The sequence below is a fragment of the Corvus cornix genome, chromosome 14 (genome assembly GCF_000738735.6).
Source record: "Corvus cornix cornix isolate S_Up_H32 chromosome 14, ASM73873v5, whole genome shotgun sequence".
NCBI classification, from domain to species: Eukaryota; Metazoa; Chordata; class Aves; order Passeriformes; family Corvidae; genus Corvus; species Corvus cornix.
This window is the reverse complement of record NC_046344.1, coordinates 12320397-12337823: the sequence shown is the minus strand read 5'-3', so window position 1 is coordinate 12337823 and position 17427 is coordinate 12320397. Positions and strand designations below refer to the sequence as shown.

The window sequence follows — 17427 nt, the reverse complement described above, 5'->3', positions numbered from 1 at the left end:
GACTGCAAAGTGCAGCATATTCATAAAAACTGTACACATCCCAAAATCTGATCTAACATAGTGTCTCAGGAAATAGATTAATCTTGCTGCATCATAACTATGCTCCTACTGCACTGTTCTTGCTCAGTTCTGGGCCTTGGAGTTAAAAGATGGAACAATTTCTGCAAAGCAAGACCACTGATACGTGAAACAAAAAAATACATTCAGCAGCGTGCCTTCATGGGACATATTTGTCTCTTAGAAGTGAAATGCACCTTGTGCAGAGTCTGTGCAAATTGCCCTATTGCCGCCAAAGAGGTTCCGTGCTTTGCCATTTACAGCAGCGTGCAAAAATTTGGGGGTTTATTTGAATGGAAAAGTTGGGATTCTACTGAATTTCTAATCCTGGTGAACTTGTTCAAGGGAAGGGACTTCCTTGTTTGAAACTGAGCTCTCTGTGTCTGCTCGATCTGGTTACTTTCTTGAAAATATCTAAAGTTCCTCTTTTCTTCCATGGTCACTGAGAAAATTGTACTTTCTGTAGAGAGGCAGTTTGGTTGTCAGAGGCAATCCTGCACAACAAAGCTTTCTGGGAAGTAGAAGTTTCATACATGAGCAAAGAGATTAGTTCCAGAGAATGATATATGAATATTGGTATCTCTTCTGCTACTGATTTTCAGAGACCTGTTTTGAATCTAGCTGGATTGAGTAGACTGGAAATGCAAAATGGTAATACACATACTTCTGAGTACTGTCACCCACTTCTGATTATTTTTATATTTATGGCAGATATTTTTTTCTTTTTCCTCCTGAAAGCATATATAAAAGCTAGTTTTCATCTGAATTCCATGGGGGTTTTCTTCTAGGTTGCAGTTAACATACAGCTGACTAATGGTACATACCTGGCAAATACAGTTGTAGGGGGTTTTGTTAGGGCAGATTGATTATTCCTGTCTAATACCTAAGTAATTTGTATTTCAAAACCCAGTGCTATTTGCGGATGAACCGCAGGTTATTTTTAAATAAAATTTGCCTGAAACTATTATTAAAAAAAAAAACAAAACAACAAAATAAACAAAAAGCCAAACTAGAAAAAAACCCAACAACCAGAGATTATTTTAAGCACTTGCAGATGAGTAAGAGAACTTGAGAACGTGCAAGTTACAGTGGTGTTGTAGAGTTTGTTTGGATCAGAAATTTACATTGCTGAAGGGAAAGCTTACTTCATCTGAGCTCCTGCACAGACTGTTGCTCTGCTTTTAGTTTTAAACCATTTATCTTTTTGTTTTGTGTAATTCTATTAAAACTCTTTTCACCTAAGACAATGGGAACCCCCATTTAGCTGGGCTCTGTGGCTCAGGGTGTGTAGTAGCTTGCTAATTTGTTTATTTGTTTCTAACTGTTATTTTAACTGCAAAGGTGCAATGATGTGGCTCTTTGAGATTCATGGGATGTAAGATGTTAGCAAGCAAATTTTAGCAGCAAACTATGCTCTTAAATGTCTGGTTTATGTTTGTAAGAAATGGAAACAAAATATAAATAGTTTAAATTGTCAAAGAAAGAAAGTGGGATTAAGTTCAGGGTAGATTCACCCTTGCTCTCACTTTTCTGCGTAGAGCAATAGAGGCTTTTGCAATGTGTGCTGCTTGAATTGTTTGAATTAATGTCATATTCTCTGTTTAATTGGAAATATTTTATATCATAATTTGTTTGCTTCTGAAGCGCATGAGGGGCCTTGAGTTCAGATTGTTTAACCGGTGTTCAATCTGTGTTACTAAAATGAAGTTAAAATAATAATTTGAAAATTTTATTTCATAATCCTTATTAGCAAGCAACATATTCAGATCAATTTACTATGCTTCGTAACTCTCCATTGAATGTGGTTCTTAGTTTGATACCATGAACAGATGCACATGTGTGTATGACACTAAAATTGAATTTATTGTGCAGTGCTTTTCTTAATTGATGCTGTTAGTCACCGCAGACCTCTTTACTGGAAGATTTAAATTTACATTTTGAACTTTTATTAACTGAAATTAGCTGATTTGATTTTTTTTTTCTTTTTTCCTCCTACTATTCTTTAGAACTGTTGGCAGGGGAACTATTAAATAGCTGTAGAATTTAGGAATTTGTTTTAAACACAGAACATTTTTAATACACGAAGTCAGCCAAGGCTCAGTGAACCCTTTGTGGTTGTTTACACTATATATAGATATACTATGTAAGTATAAGCTAATATACTTACCTTTTCATCAAGACCAACAATTGGGTATTTCCATAGTTGTGTCAGGTTCCAAAATATATTTTCATCCTCCAAATCCTGGATCGATTGGCTTCAATGGTATCTGGAATAAGTGAGAGCAGATGAAAAAGTTCTCTAAATTGTACCAGTCCTGTAGCCTGATTCTGTTCAGAATAGTTCGCAATTACATGAGAGATTTTGCATCAAGGTTAAGATACATGTGGAGGTCATCCCTTGCTTTTCATTCCGTAACTTAGGCAGAATTAATGCGTTACCATGTCAGTCAGATAACATTTTATATCTATTGTACCCCCAACTGCTGCAGTAAATACTGAAGGGGAGAATTAGATTATTGTGGATGGGTGTAGAAGGAGGAAGTAGTAAATAAGGACAATATGAAGAAGAGGGAGGGGGGCAAAGGGAGGCTTAAAATATTGGAAAAAGTGAATCAGGGTCTGAATGAGAGGAGAATTCACTAAAAGGCTTGTCAAAATAGCCCCGACTCTGTAGAAGTGGATTGTGCCTTTTAGGTCCCTGTTTTGGATCCTGAATTCTATCCAACCAATCTTCATCTCTTCTGAGGTGGACTGAGTCTGCCTAAGTGCATGCCTGACATATGTGTCGCTTAAGAGTTTTGATTGCTTTCCCAGAATTAAATTAATGTTTCAAAGTTTTTGTTGTATTTAGTCTCTGGCAGCTGAAAACTGGTTTATTTCTGATGGATTATATAGCAATCATTTTTCATTGTTGTTCAGGTAAGCCCTTAAACATATGTAGAAAAAGTGCATTTCAGTAAAACCCCATCCAGTTTGTGTATTGCCTTGCTCAGACACCTTTTCCAGAGCAAAGTCCTTCACATCCCTGATTCTAAGTCTGACAAAAATCAGCAAGCATTAGTGAGCCCATAAGTTATTGTTCCTTTTTAAATGTGTTCTTAATACATTTAAAAGCAGATGATGATATTGCTTTACTTTCAGGAAAATTAGCAATACTGCTTATGCCTTTTGCTGATCCAAGGAAAATGCCTTTGCTGTTAAATGGGAGAAGAACACCTGTAGCTGACAGGACACACGATGCTGTCACCATGAGTTCTGGCATATTTGCTGTGCATTAAAATGACAATGGAATAGATTAGTTTGAGGGTATAATATCTACCAAAATTGTTCTATACAGATATCAGAATGTTAAATAAAAGGAAAAGGCTTCGTAAGTCTCATATAATGGTATGGGTATATGAGCAGATATTCAAGTTTTTTTCCTTTAAGTACGCTGATATGATTAAATTTAACTTGACACAAGTGATCTACTATACCATGTGATTGTAATATTTAAAAGAAAACCACTTTTCTGATTGAATACCTACTCGCTATCAATTCCTGTGTAGCAGCATCTAATCTGAATGTCTTCTGCAGCTAAAATGCAAATGCACTTGCTGTATTCTCCATCTCACTGGGTGCGTACTCAGCAAATGCAGAACTGCTTCAATATTTCTGATATCTTATTTAATCTAATGTTCTACTATAACAGCCAGCCAGTTCACATTGATTAGAAACAGTTTCTAGGCTATAACTTTTCTCTCCCAAAAGTGGTGTGTGTATTTTGACTGATTCTAGAATGTGGATGCTGTGGCTGCTGTCCAGGCCCCGGCACTGTGCACACACAAACGCTGTTGGATGTGGTTGCTGTAGATTAGCCATATGCTTCTGCTTGACATGCCAGAGCTTTTCTCAGTGCTATTTCAGTTTTGGAAATACCTTTCCTTCCTCCACCCTTTTCTCACATACAGAGGCACAAAATAAAACTGTAAACCTGGAAAGGTAATTTTCATCCAGTCCCACAATATATACTACTTGAAAATACTGTCTTGTTCAAAGCAATGGTTTTTAAGCCCACCAGGGTTAAGCACCTGTAGCATAGGCAGAGAGCAGCTTTGCAGAAAGATTTACTATCATATGAATGTGTTCAGTCTTGTGAAGAAGGTCCAGTAGGGAAATAAATCTCCAAAGATGATGTGCAGGGAGAGGCCATATAGATTTGCAGATTTGACACTGGTTTTAGTCCATATTCTGGGGGACTGTGGAAATGAAAATATGGGAACAAATTGGTTATTCCTTTCATAGTAACAGAAGCTTTTTAGAGATTTAACAACGTCGAACTTACCAGTCAGAATAGTCAGTGAAAGTCTTTCCTTTGCTGTAGGAACCATTAAAGGATTCTGTCATCTTCTCCAAAACTGGAAATTCCTGTAACACACTATTTATAGATTTCAGTTTGTTTTAGGCAGTTGTGACATTCAGCACTGTTTAGAAATATATTTTGCTTTGCATAAACACATCTTGGTGCTTTTTTTGTCTCCTCGTTGAGAAGGTCTTTACCTTCCTTCAGTACTGTGGCTTAGGTTGCTGATGACAAACATTGTTGGATAAACAGTTCCTTGGTAATGCTACAACAGCATCTTAACATAAACATCCACTGAAGTATGCAAATGATCTCGGTGATAAACAAGCATAGCAAAGTGTGGCTGAGGCAGGAAGCCAATCTGTCTGTTTCTTGTGCCCAATGATATTTTGATTGTCATTTTAATCTTAGGAGTAAATAACATCAGCGATCATGTTCCGTCATTTAATTTCAGTGCCAAAAAAATGAGCGCTGCTTTAACTGGCATCAAACAAGATGGCATTGCTGTGGTAGTCGGTCATTGCAGCTCAGGTCATCTGTGTTCCATTGTAAATAACAAAATGGTGGAAATCTTAAACAGAGACTGGAAACAGGCATTTTCTGAAAGCAATATTGAATGGTTAATGTCTAGATTTATTTTTTTCTGGAAAAAAACCCTTCTTGTCACCCTTAACGTCTTTGAATTAAGGGTATCTTAGTTCTAGCTAGGATGGACAAAAAAACCTTCCCATTTTTGATCTCAAGTACCTGAGCAATACTTCTGTGCTTCTCTTTTGTTGACAAGCCTTGACTCCACCACTTGTAAGCTCACAATTTGTGTGTGTCTTTGTTAAGAAACTTTCTTCATAGCCACGTAGGCCTGCTAAGTATCTTCTTTCCTAATGAACGATTTGTTCCTGCATGCTGAAGTTCTCTTTAATCAACGTCTCAATCAGGCAGCTACCTTGGACCATTTCCTCTCCTGGGCAAACCTTAGGGATTCATAACATTTCCCTGGATATACTGAAACCTCTTTTTCTGAAGCCCAATTTTATAACTCTGTGGCTGATTCTCCTGGTCTTCCTCCACAATCCCAAAGTCAGTCATGTCATTGTCTTTATGGAGCTTACTACATAAATCAAACTCTTAAATTTACCTGTTTTAAGCAAAGTAAAACAAAACAAACCAGCTTGTATTTGATCATTTGGCAGTTCTGCAGGAATTGTCATTTAATCCAGCTCATTCTGGCTTTCAAAGCAGCCCTGTATCCAAATAGCTGAGCAGGGATGATCTGTCAGCTTTGCTACTTAAGGCAGCTCATGGCATTGCATTTTCATTTCCCTCACTAGCTGACTGTGTTCCTTGTTTTATTTCAGGTGTGTCAAGTAATGATCTCCATTTGTGATACTGGGGCTTGGACCTGTATCACACATGATGGATGAACTGTGGTTATTGTGATGCTGCCCTAGAAAATGATTCACTGTGAGGGATTATGAAGAGAAATGTCCCCTTTCTTTTCTGAGGCTCTATCAGAGCCCAGCAGTGAAAGATTGTGCCCCTGGTTAAAAGAGGTCACTTAAAGTGTCCAGTTTAAAGAGGTGACGTGGGCAGTTCAAACTCCGCTGGGTGCTGCTGCCCTTAGGCTTGGGAGGTGGGTTTGCTCATTCTGGTGCAGCCACTCCAGTGGTGCTTTTGTGAAACATGAAAAGGTCTACAAAGGTCTCCAGTTCTGTCTTCTTGGTTCTCTGTGTGGAATCCTTGTGTCACTCTTCACTCATCCTGCCTGGTATTTGGTTTATCTATCACCATCTAATCAGTAATTAAGTAGCCATGAAACTCTGATCCCATTTCTCTCTGGCACAAATGGCTTTCAAGAACGATTTGTCAGCACAGGGCTGTAGGTTCACCACTTTATATGGCTGACAGATCTGGTAAACCCTTGGCTCTGTTCTATGGTGCGTCCATTGCAAAGCCAACTGAAACTCTGGAGGAGGTGGCATCTCTAAATTGGGAATAACTTGGTGACAACTATTAATATCAATGGGATTAAATTGCTCCATTTAGACGCTTCTAGGAACCAGCTGTATCCAGTCCCAAGCTCCTGAAAAATTCAGTCAGGTTCAGTCAGGTTTTTTTAGAGTAGGCTGGAATTGGGGTGTCGAATTCTACTTACAACAAATGTTCAATGAATTATTTTAGCTATGTTATAAAAACTTACTGAAGTTCTAGAAACGATCTGTTGAAACCATATACCTGCAACTGGGTTTGAATGCTGTTCAGTTTTCTCCGCAGATTCCAAACCTTTGTAGAGTTCAATCCTTTACCAGTAAGGTGTCATTTAGGGAAGTTTTTTGGCTCAAATTCTGGAAATATTTATGCTCGTGCATGGGTTACAAGGCAGGAACTCTCTCAGTGGAATCCAGAAGAAAGGGTTACAAAGGACAGTGCAGGGTTTTGTCTGGACCAGACATAGTCTGGCAACATAAGCATGGTTTGTCACCTGGGTTGCTATGCCCCATATCATCAATAAGTGTTGTAGTAAAAAAAACCAACACAAAATAATTTTAAGAAATTGGGTATTTCAACCACTCTATTAGAAAAAGAAGAAAATGGACATACTAGCTTTAAAAGGTGGCAGTGGTTTTTGATAAATTGATCTTTGAAATAAATTGTATTTCAGAAGAGAAAATGCAGATAAAATTAGAAGACTTATAAGGCTGTAGTTACTGTTATAGAGGTCATGCAGAAGGTAGAGAAAATGACTCCTTTCTATAGAGATGTAAGGCAGTGCTCCTCTGCATATGCTGAGAATGGTAACGTCTGGCAGAAAATGAAAATGTGTCATAGTTCACAGCATTAAATGAAATCATTTGTGAAACTTGTCTTGCCTGCACTATAAGAATTGCCACTTCCATACTGCTCTGGCTGTGGATTAAACAAATGAAAGCATATTTTTCTAAGGAAACATTGCAAATACATCTCAAAGAACTGAGACATTGTTTCTTGAGGACAGAAAGCAGGCTAGAAGATGTAACTAGTCTCTTCCTTTTCAGTACATCCTTTATGAAGAAAGTCATCAAATAGGATAAAAGTATAAAATCCATTTTGAAGCTATTCTGCACCTGTTGAAACCACTTGGAATCACAGAATGATTCAGATTGAAAGGGAACTTCCAAAGCCATCTAATCCCAGCATCCCTTTTAAAACTGGGGTAACTACACAGATTATGTTGCTCAGGGGCTTTTAGAGTTCAGGCTGAAACTCTCCAGGATGCCATAACCCCTCTGAGCGGCATTCTTCTGTGCTTAACTTCCCTCACATTCATTATCTTACTCTTTAGAGCTAACCAGAATTTACCTTTCGGCAACTTTTAGCTGTTGCTCTTTGTTCTGTCACTCTGTAGCTTCGGGTTCTGTCTCTGTAACCTTTGGTTAAGTGGGAGAAGATGCAATTAAGTTGTCTGAGCCCTCCCTTCTGCAGGCGATGCTGAGCCATCTCCCTCAGCCTCTGTCATGTGCTCCAGCCCTGCAGCTGCCCTGGCAACCCACCACTGAACTCTCAAGCACATCTCCTGTCCTGGGGCACTCCAGACTGGTGTTCCAGATGCTCTCCCCAGTGCTGTGCAGGGAAGAATGATCCCTTTCCTCACCTAACGGAGCACCCTTTGCTAATGCAGCCTGCAGAGCAGTTTGCTGCCTTGAAGGCAGAGCACTGCTTTGTACCCAGCTCTGCCCACCAGGACTCACAGATCCTTTTCTGCAAAGCTCCTCTCTGGCAAGGCAGTCAGAGCCTGGGCCAGTGTGAGGGATTGTCCAGTCCCAAGGGCAGGACTTTGGCCAGGTTCTTGTCAGCCCACTCCTGTAGCTTCTGCAGAGCCCCATAACTGCTCCCTGTTTGCTGTCACGTGTGAGTTTGCATTCTGACACTTCATATATGGTCTTTTATGAAGACATTCAACAGTTTCGGACCTGGTCTTGATGCCAAAGGGCTGGAACTTCTAGCTGATGAGTTAAACTTCTAAAGATTGACCACCACCCCCTTTAAAAGCCACTACTCCAGATGGCTTTTCACGAACCTTTTATGTCAACAATCCAATCCTTTATTTTTGCCCTCCCTCCCCACTATTTAGGTACATGGCTGCATCATCCTCAGTATGCTCTCGTAAAGGTGTGAAACAAATGAGGTGTAGTTTCCTATACTGACTTGTGGATGATGACAAGCTCCTTTTATGCTTTTTTTTAAAAAAATATATCTTAAGGATCAATTCTCATTGTAGATATACCTGAGTTCTTCCAAGTGGCTGGCTGTATGGCTCTTAAGGCTGTTTTGGAGAGCTGTGCTTTTCAAATGTGATGAAAAAAATTTTTCCAAGGGAAATATTGGTTGATGGCATACATGGTTGAGCTGCTGTTGAAAAGACCTTAAGAGTCGGAGTTGGAGAAAGTGAGGGAGAGGCAGAAAGCTTAAAAAGAAAGATTTAGGTGTTAATGTGGAAGCAAAACAAGTCAGTGTGGTAGAATCATGTCCACTTGGGCCATTGGAAATAGGAGGAGAAAGAATTGCCGTGTGGGATAAGGAAAGCTCTGGTAATAAATTACAGCATCATAAAGGCAGTCAAAAGTTTCAGCAGTTGGAAAGAGTGAAGGTGTTGGAGGGAAGGTTTCCTCTGTGAGTGTTGGTGTGTCCATAGTATTATGTGCTCTTGAATTCAGGCAGGAATTCAGACTTAAGTTTTTCCAAGTTGTTTGCTGTTTTCAGTTAAATATAAGTAAATGTCCTTTACAGGCTGCTGGGATGTTTCAGTTGCTGGTTTGTTCCACACCTCAGGAACATGTCATTATCAAACACATATGCAGTAATAGCAAGAGCACAGGCTTTTATTGGAATACAGTATGTTATATGTAAAAAAGACCAAAAGTAAATGTTACTCTGCAATGGGAGAAAAGAAATGGTACTTTCCTGCTAAGGTAGTAAAGAAATTCTCTTTTGCTTACTTACTGTTATCTTTTCCCCCTATGCTCTCTGAAAAAAGTTATTCTGCATTATCTTTCTTACTTTTGAAAGCTGAATTTGGCTTTGTCCTGAACCTTCCAAAAAAGAGAGGTGGCTGGAGAATTCATTTTGTGTGACGGCAGAAGCAAATGATGCGAGTCAAGTGGCCTGGTCAGATAATTAAGCTACAACAGAGAAAGCTTGCAGAGTTAGTCAGTTGTGATTATCAGTCCAGTGTGGTTGGATGTCTGATTCCTTCTGAAAAATCTGAAGTGGCTGCTTTTATTATCATTAATTGGGGAGTGCCAGTAGCAAATCTGGAAGAATTACACTGCCACTTTAAAGAATTCCAATAGATTTCAGTTGGAATATAAGTTTAATGATGAATTGATGACTGCTTGTTGCTCTGCCCGCCCCTTAGAATTGGAAGGTTTGTTAGAATAATTCCAGTGTTATGTGTCTGCCCTGCTTCTGAACCCTGATGTCTGTAGGCAGTCTGCAACAGAGTGGCAATAAATGTGTATTCTTTGGGGCTGTCTGAATCTTTTTAGGTTTTTTTTTAAATTCTTTTCTTTATTTCTTTAGATAGCAGTTCAATCATTTTGAAGCTATCTCTAGAGCATCTAGGAAAGTCCCTTTAACAGTGAAGCATTAGGTTGCTTCAAGTGCCTCACAGAACTAAACCTTGGAAGCATTTCTGAAATATTTCCCCTGGTAAGCAAGAGGGATGTCATGCAATGAAACAAAAAAGGAAACAATATTTCATTTGAATGGAAGGATAAAGTACATTTAATCTAAGCTAGGCTAGTTCAATATCAACTGTTTGCTTGTGGCATTCAGCAATTTTAAAATAGGAACCTTATTGGTATTAACTCTGCCACATGGAGGAGGAATTAATCCCATGGAAATGCACATGTTTAGCTGGACAGCGTAGCTATTACAAAGCCAGAGCCCTGGAAGTTTAGGGTGTTTTGGAACTTTGAATACAGCCGTGTTGATTTTAAAACAAAAACCTTCAGCTTCCGGCAACTTCCATAGTAGCATTTCCAATGTTTTTTAAACAGCTATTAATGTAGTCAAGCTGTGTTTTTTTCTCCTTCTCTGTGCAATCATCTGCTCAGTGGTGCACTCCATAAGCAGTAGCAGGAGCCAGAGGAGTGGCCTGCTGTGATTGATGGGGCGAGGCCCGGCACGCTGAAGGAGCCCCATCTGGATCAGGTTTTGGGAGCAGTCAGATGTTGAGAGGGAGGTCAGCGAGCCCTGCATCGGCTCCCCTCCCTGAGCACCCCGATCACCCACACCCCTGCACACCCTGCAGCGCTCACACGCCCTCAGCCAGCACTGATGCTCGCTTTGGGCAGATGCTGCATGGCCTGGGACCAGAGCAGCTGCTAAGTTTATGGAGAATAAAGGCAGCACCATGGTACAGCAGGTATTTGCACTTTTATTTTCACTTGAAACTCTTGATTTTAGTCAGGGCAGGGCAGTTCTTATAACCAGCTGCATCACTGCATGCAAGACTTCTAACCCATGTTTTGTTGCTTAAGTCTGAAGGAGGGCAAGCTACGGGGGATCATGTGCTTGATAAATGTAACTGAGCCCTCTCAGAACCAGCAGGTTTGCAGAGAAATGTTGCATTTTTCTTCTTTGTTTCCGTGCCCTAAGGATACGATGCAGTTTGGCTCATTTAACTACAGTACAGGAGGCTTTCTCTAAATGTGAAATATCTCTTGCCAAAGAAACAAAATGCACCAAACGGAAAATAGAGCAAAACAAACAATAAACTGTGAGTTAGACTTCAAAATGCAGGCAAGCAGAAAGGTTTTCATTGAATACATTTTTATGCTGCAAATGTGTTTTTTAAAAAAAGGAACACTGCATAAGTAATGATTTCTGTGTCTCTCCTTTGTGTACAAACAAAACAAGCTTGCTTTATTATGTTTTGACACTTTTTATACATTTCTTAATTATGAAATCCTTTCAGAGCAGGAGATGCTGAAAAGGCATCTGAGACAGTAGGAGCAGTTTAAATTCTAAGCTTTTCTTCAAATGGAGTAATATGGATGAAATAGGAGAGCCTTCACTTACCTACATCGTCGGAATCTTTTTTTTTGGTTCTTTAGAGTTAAACATTCAACCAGAAAGCAATAAATTTGATTTTATACACTGCCACGTAAAGCATATTTTTCAGTTGAAATGTGGTTTTCATTAAGACTCAGGCCAGAACATTTAGCAGAGCCTGACTGTCTGCCATCCTTTGTTCTCCTTGCTGTTGCCAACAACCACTTTTTTTAAAAAACCATGCATAAAGTGAGCATTAAGGGGTCATTTAATCTTAAAGATACTTGGAACTGAGTCTGAAGGGACAACTTCTGTTCAGCTTCTCCTGCCTAGGTGGTATTAAGCCATGCCTGTGTACTGTCATACACAGCTTTGAAATTACTCTAATACCTGAGTTCATAGGCTAATTTAGGATCAATATTTCCTGTTGCTTTTAGGGCCATTTCATATTTTCAGCTTAATGCATTAGAACTTATTATTTCTTCTATTCATTTTGGTTCACTGTATTTTAAAGAGCACAATAGAGGAACGTTTGAGGTGATTCTATTTAAAGAATTTTTGGTTCTTTAAAATCTATTCAAGTGTATCTGACTGTTGTGTAGTCTGGGGTCCCCATCAACCACGTGTATATACAAATGTGTGATAGCTGGCACTTCATTGTTCTTGATATAAATTAGTATTTTGAACAATAAGCTCTGGCTATTATTAGCCAAGTAAATAGTACAGAACTTGTTTACACACACATGCTTTTATATCACGTTGTAATACTGTGTCTGTTGAATTAATTATGAATAATAAATTCACACCAATTTTAAAGGTTAGGAAAAGCTTCAGTAGTCACTTATTTTAAGGGATGAACATCTCAGATTTATTGTCACTATGATTTTAAACTTAGGGCCTGCAGTCCATGTGCAAGTTTAATTTCTTTACTGTCCCCTGTCTTCCAACAATTTAATGAACTTGCAGAGCCTGCACTGATAATCTTGCGTGTCAGTTTTCTGCTCTAAGCATACTGGGGTTGGTTTCTTTAATGGCAAGGCTGTAAATCTCTGAATATGTACAAGTTAGTAAAAAAAACCACAAATCCCTGACCCTTTGTTGTTTACTTATTAATGAGGTCTCAGTTATAAATAAGTTAGCCAGACCTCAGCTGAACAAGTCTAATGAAAGGGGTAGAAGAGTCTCAATGTTGGGGAGGTTCTGAAATTGCCTGTGCAATTTGCCATTTTGTGATAAATTGAAAAAGTTTGGAGTTGCTGGTAAAAATAATAGACAAGTTCAACCCTCTTAATTAAATATGAGCTGTAATTAGCACTAGGTGTGGATTCTTTGAATATTAATTAGGGTCCTCATGGAACTGCTGTCAAGGTTAATGAGAAACAGTGGGGTTCTCAGCAACATCTGGTTTAGGACTGGAGGTGGTACAGAACCCTTTAGATCAAATGCACCTGGACATTAGCCCTTGGTCCCTCTGTTGCCACTGCTGTTCTTTTTTAACAGCTGCTGACTCCAGTGCCATGTTTAGCATCTGACAGGAAGGAATAGCTTAAGGACCAGCACTAACCAGCTCCTGTGTTTCAAAACCAGCACAGTGAAAATGCTTATAGAGGCAGAATCTGGATTTGCTTTTGTTCGTTCTTACTCCTTGCTCAAGTCCCTCCTGAAACAGCTGATTAAAAAATTTAAGGTCAGCTGCCTCCCACACAAGTTTTAAAAATATTTCTTTAACATTTAATGAATGTCTCTGGTATAATCCATTCATTCCTGGGTTTTTCCTTCATCTGGATTTTATTTTTATTTTTTAGTAGTGAAAATTTTAGGTAAAAGAAATAAGAAAGGAACTTGACCGTTTTAGTATTAGAGGGTTAAAGTATACATTTACAAGAGTTTTTAACCTCCACAGAAATTTATCACAGCCAGTTTCAGTGCAGCATTAACCTTACAATGATTGCAGATATGCAAACAAATCTTTGTGACTTAACCCTGTGAAGTCAGTAAATGACACTGCTTTCATGATAAAGATGGTTGAATGAAGCAATGGAAACTTGCTCAAGGCCATGCACTAAACCAGCAGCAAAGATGGGATTAAAATTAGGGTTTGATTGCTGATATAAAGTTCTAATTTTTTAGGACACACTGAATGCCTTTTACAAAGAAAAACTTTTACTTCAATTTTCTCTTTTAAGCCAGTCAAGTGCCAAGACTTACTCCTGTGTGAATTCTTAAAAGCTCTTGAGTTTAGGACTAGTTCAGGTCAGAGAAATGATGTCTGAAATAGTTGAAATTGGCTGGAAATGCCCTTAAGTACAAAGTGCAGAAGAATGTCTTTTATTCATACAGCCTATTTTAAAATTAGGAAATCGTGGGCTGATGAGTACAAATAAAATCCCTGCAATAGTCTCGGGCAGGTGCTTGTACATGCTTTGGTGGGAGAATGGTGGAGTAGTTCAAAAGATAATTAAATTTTAACTCAAATGTGCATTTTTACGTTGCTTGCTATTTGAAGGGATAATTTCATCTTGTAAATTAGTTTATGTGAGGTTGGGATAGTCCCTGCACTAATGGCCTCTAATGCTGTGTCAGGCAAAATCACGTTTTGGACATTTTTTATATAGGTTCAGAAAGATTGTAGTGTATGTTTCCTCCTCTAGAATTATTGCTTTTTGGTGTGGGCGAAACATTTAGTCAGAAGTTTTCTAATTGATAAATTAGCAGCCTCGGCTCTTCTTTATTATGCCAAATGGAAATATAGGTCTCTCTATAACAGCATAAGGATAGTGTTTTTAATGCTGTAGGCTAATTGTGATATGGAGATGAAATGCTGTTGTCTTCAAATGTAAAACCTTTTAAGTTCTTAAATCTATTTCTCTTGACATAGAATTTTTCTTTTATGTTATTTAAAGTTTTGAACTGATGCATTTTTAGATTCAAATATTTAATATTTTGACTGGATCTCATTATTATTTTGCATTTGTGGCATGCAATTGCTCAATGCAGAATACCTCAAAGTATTCTGAGTGTCTCAGGGCATTATTTCGTATCAGTACTTTTAGTGTTTGTTAACAGTATGCACCCAAATCCTGTCCTGTGTGTAGGTTGCATATATTGTGTTGTGCAAATGGTAGGTCAGAGTGATCACAGACTGGAGGCTGAGCTTACCAGAGCTCTGTGCCGGTAGTTGTGCTCAGGAGCCTTTGGAATAAACTAGCTTTGTCCCTCTTCCTTGTCTGAGTTGAGGCATCATTAGCTCAGGCAGATTTTACTGACCTTTCCTGCTTAAAGAATAGTCTACAATTATCCCACGAGAAGCAGATTTGTTTGTCTAATTACAATAATATTAAATAGGGTTAGCAAAATGCATTTAATACAGATAAGAAATGTTCTCCTCAAGAAGCAACCACTGTGCCCTTTTCAGGCCAGGATGCTCTCATCACTCTCTGCGTTACGGGTGCAGGACCTTCGCTTATTTTATCTCACGCCACGTTTCTTCCTCTTTTTATTTTTATTTTTTTTCCTTTTGATTTTCACAGGGTAATCAGGAAGCTACAGCACCTCCTGACACAATGGCACAGCCTTATGCCTCAGCCCAGTTCGCTCCACCTCAGAACGGTATCCCTGCAGAATACACAGCCCCACATCCGCATCCAGCTCCAGACTACACAGGCCAAACCACTGTTCCAGAGCACACGTTAAACATGTACCCTCCTGCTCAGACACACTCCGAACAGAGTGCAGCTGACACAAATGCACAAACTGTCTCCGGCACAGCCACAGTAAGTCAAGGTTACAGCTCTTTCTAAAGCTCTGTGTTTCGTGTGTGTTTATCAATAACAGCTTTTCCTATGTCGCGCTTGACACGCTTCATTTGCGTTGGGCTTAGTCGCCGTGTCAAGGTTGAAGGTCTGTCAGCGTTGACTGTTGAACCTGGAGAATGTGTTTTCACTGGTTTTGGAGCTTCTTAATAAGTGTCGGAGCTTTGGAGTTTCATTTTCAACAGTTTTAGACAAAATGATTAATAGCCAGCCCACGAATCACAGCATAAATTTTAATTAAGTCCAATATGGAAAAACATTGCAAATGAGTGTTTGTAGGCATTCATTTGCAAGGCCAAAGAAAGCAACCACAAACCCCAAACCAAACTCATTTGATTATTCTTAATGACCTCTGTGTTTTCGACACAAGTAGTTCTAAAAAAAAGTATTAATTGAATGATCCTGTACAAAATGTACTGAGTTAGTGTTACGAAGAGCATGTCTGCAATACTGTATTCTAGAGAGCTTGTTTGTGCAGCCATTACCCACGTTGTGTGTGGATCTGTGCTAAGCAGAGCAGAAATGATAGACTTTCCTTCTATTTGATTTATATGTGAAGTTCTGAAGTGTCATGAATTATGCAAGAGACTCCTTGGATGGCTCTACCTTGTAATTTAAGTCACAAGTTTCACACATTGATAGTTTAGTGTTTCTGTCTTAATTCTAGAGTGGGACCCAATATACCCAGTGCCAAGAGCTGGAAGATTTCTGAGCCATCAACCAACCCCCTGTGTTACATGTGCAGGATGGAGCACAGAACAGACAGTGCTCAAAACGTCTCTCCTGGCTGTCCTCATCTCTGCCTCAGCCATGCTCCATGCCTCAGCTTACCTCCCGTTCCTTCCTGGCTCACATCCAGCCTAAAAGGTTTCATGCACTGGGGCAAGAGGAGAGGGAAAACACATTCGCTTAATTGAGCTCTGCAAATTTATGTTTATTGCCATGCCACTAATTTCTTTATGTGGGTATGAGCAAGAAAGTAAAGCAAGAGCAAAGGCACTGAAGAAGATTCCTTGCTATTATCATGGAGAAATCCTTGTGAATTAATTGCACACTTCTGCGGTTTATGCAGTAAAATGTTTAGGACTTTTTATTTTTAGCTTGGTAACTTTTTATTGCCCTGAGTTGCCCTTTTCTCCGGTATTGGGAGAAAGTTTAAATTGAAGAGAATCCTATTTGCTTGTACAGTATCCTTTGCAGCTCTACTGTGTCCCCTCTTATCCATCTCCTTGCTAAGTTAAATTCCTGGTTCTTTCCAGCTTTTAAAATTTGCTTCCATTATCATTTTTGATTGTTGTCCAGCTCTTGTCAAATACCACTGTCATTGGTTTAGAGCAGGAATCCTAAGCTGAATAGATACTCCAGAAGAGATTGGATATTGACTAAAAAGGTAGTCTTTCCTACTGTCCCTTTTTTGTTCTTTTTATATTCTCTGATTTTGCTTGGTTTTTGTGACCACTGCTGCAACCTGAACAATCCACTGTGATGCCCAGCTCAGCCTTTTCATGTTTTGAAACTGTTTCTGTTCAGTCCTGAAGTAAAATACTGACAGTGCTAAAATCAATGGTAAAAGACCCGTCGATGGGAGTGGGACAGGAGCTCATCCTTCATCATTTATTGCCTTCAATTGATTGTGTTTCCTCACCCCGTTTTGATTTTTCAGTTTGAAAAAATGTCAGTCACTTTATCAGAGAAGTCAGGGATGTGTTTTCCCAACATTTTCCGTAGCAAAGGCTGGTGAAAAGACATAGTTTGGATTGTCTGCAATGCCCTTATCTTCTTCAAGTGCTCTATTCAATCCCAGCTCTAGCAAATCCAATGATTCCCTGCACAGTTTCCTGCTTCTGATATGCAAATAGGCTTTATTGTTATTTGGTTTTGTGTCCTTTGCTATCTGCTCTTACTTGCTTTTTGCCTTCCTAATATCCAACTTGTATTTTACCTGTCAGACGCCTTTTCCCTTCCGTTTCCCCTTGGAGTGAATTTCCATTCTCTGCAGGATAACACTTCAATTCCACTAACCTGTTACATTCAGGGAATATGGTATAGTTATTTGCTCTTTTTACTGTGGATCCTTTCCTTGCATTCTGGTTTCCTTTCTTACAGAGGAATGGACAGAACATATTGAAGTAGCTCCCATGCTGTTTATAAAGAATTAGATTTCCTTCCTTTTGACTTTAGGGT

At 39.1% G+C, this 17427-nt stretch overlaps 1 protein-coding gene across 33 annotated transcripts in view; it reads left to right on the top strand.

Annotated features, from left to right (window-relative positions):
- The window catches only part of RBFOX1 (RNA binding fox-1 homolog 1), a 1114622-nt gene that overhangs the window by 973349 nt on the left and 123846 nt on the right, over positions 1 to 17427 (top strand). For 31 of the 33 annotated variants that reach the window (XM_039560092.1, XM_039560085.1, XM_039560084.1 and 28 more), the window contains one exon: positions 14962 to 15204. The exons of 1 other annotated variant lie outside the window; for it this stretch is intronic. In XM_039560092.1, the coding sequence (XP_039416026.1) occupies positions 14962 to 15204 (243 nt within the window). Of the gene's footprint in view, positions 1 to 10668; positions 10803 to 14961; positions 15205 to 17427 lie in introns of those variants that run through there. One more of the 33 variants, XM_019281682.2, reaches the window with a different exon arrangement.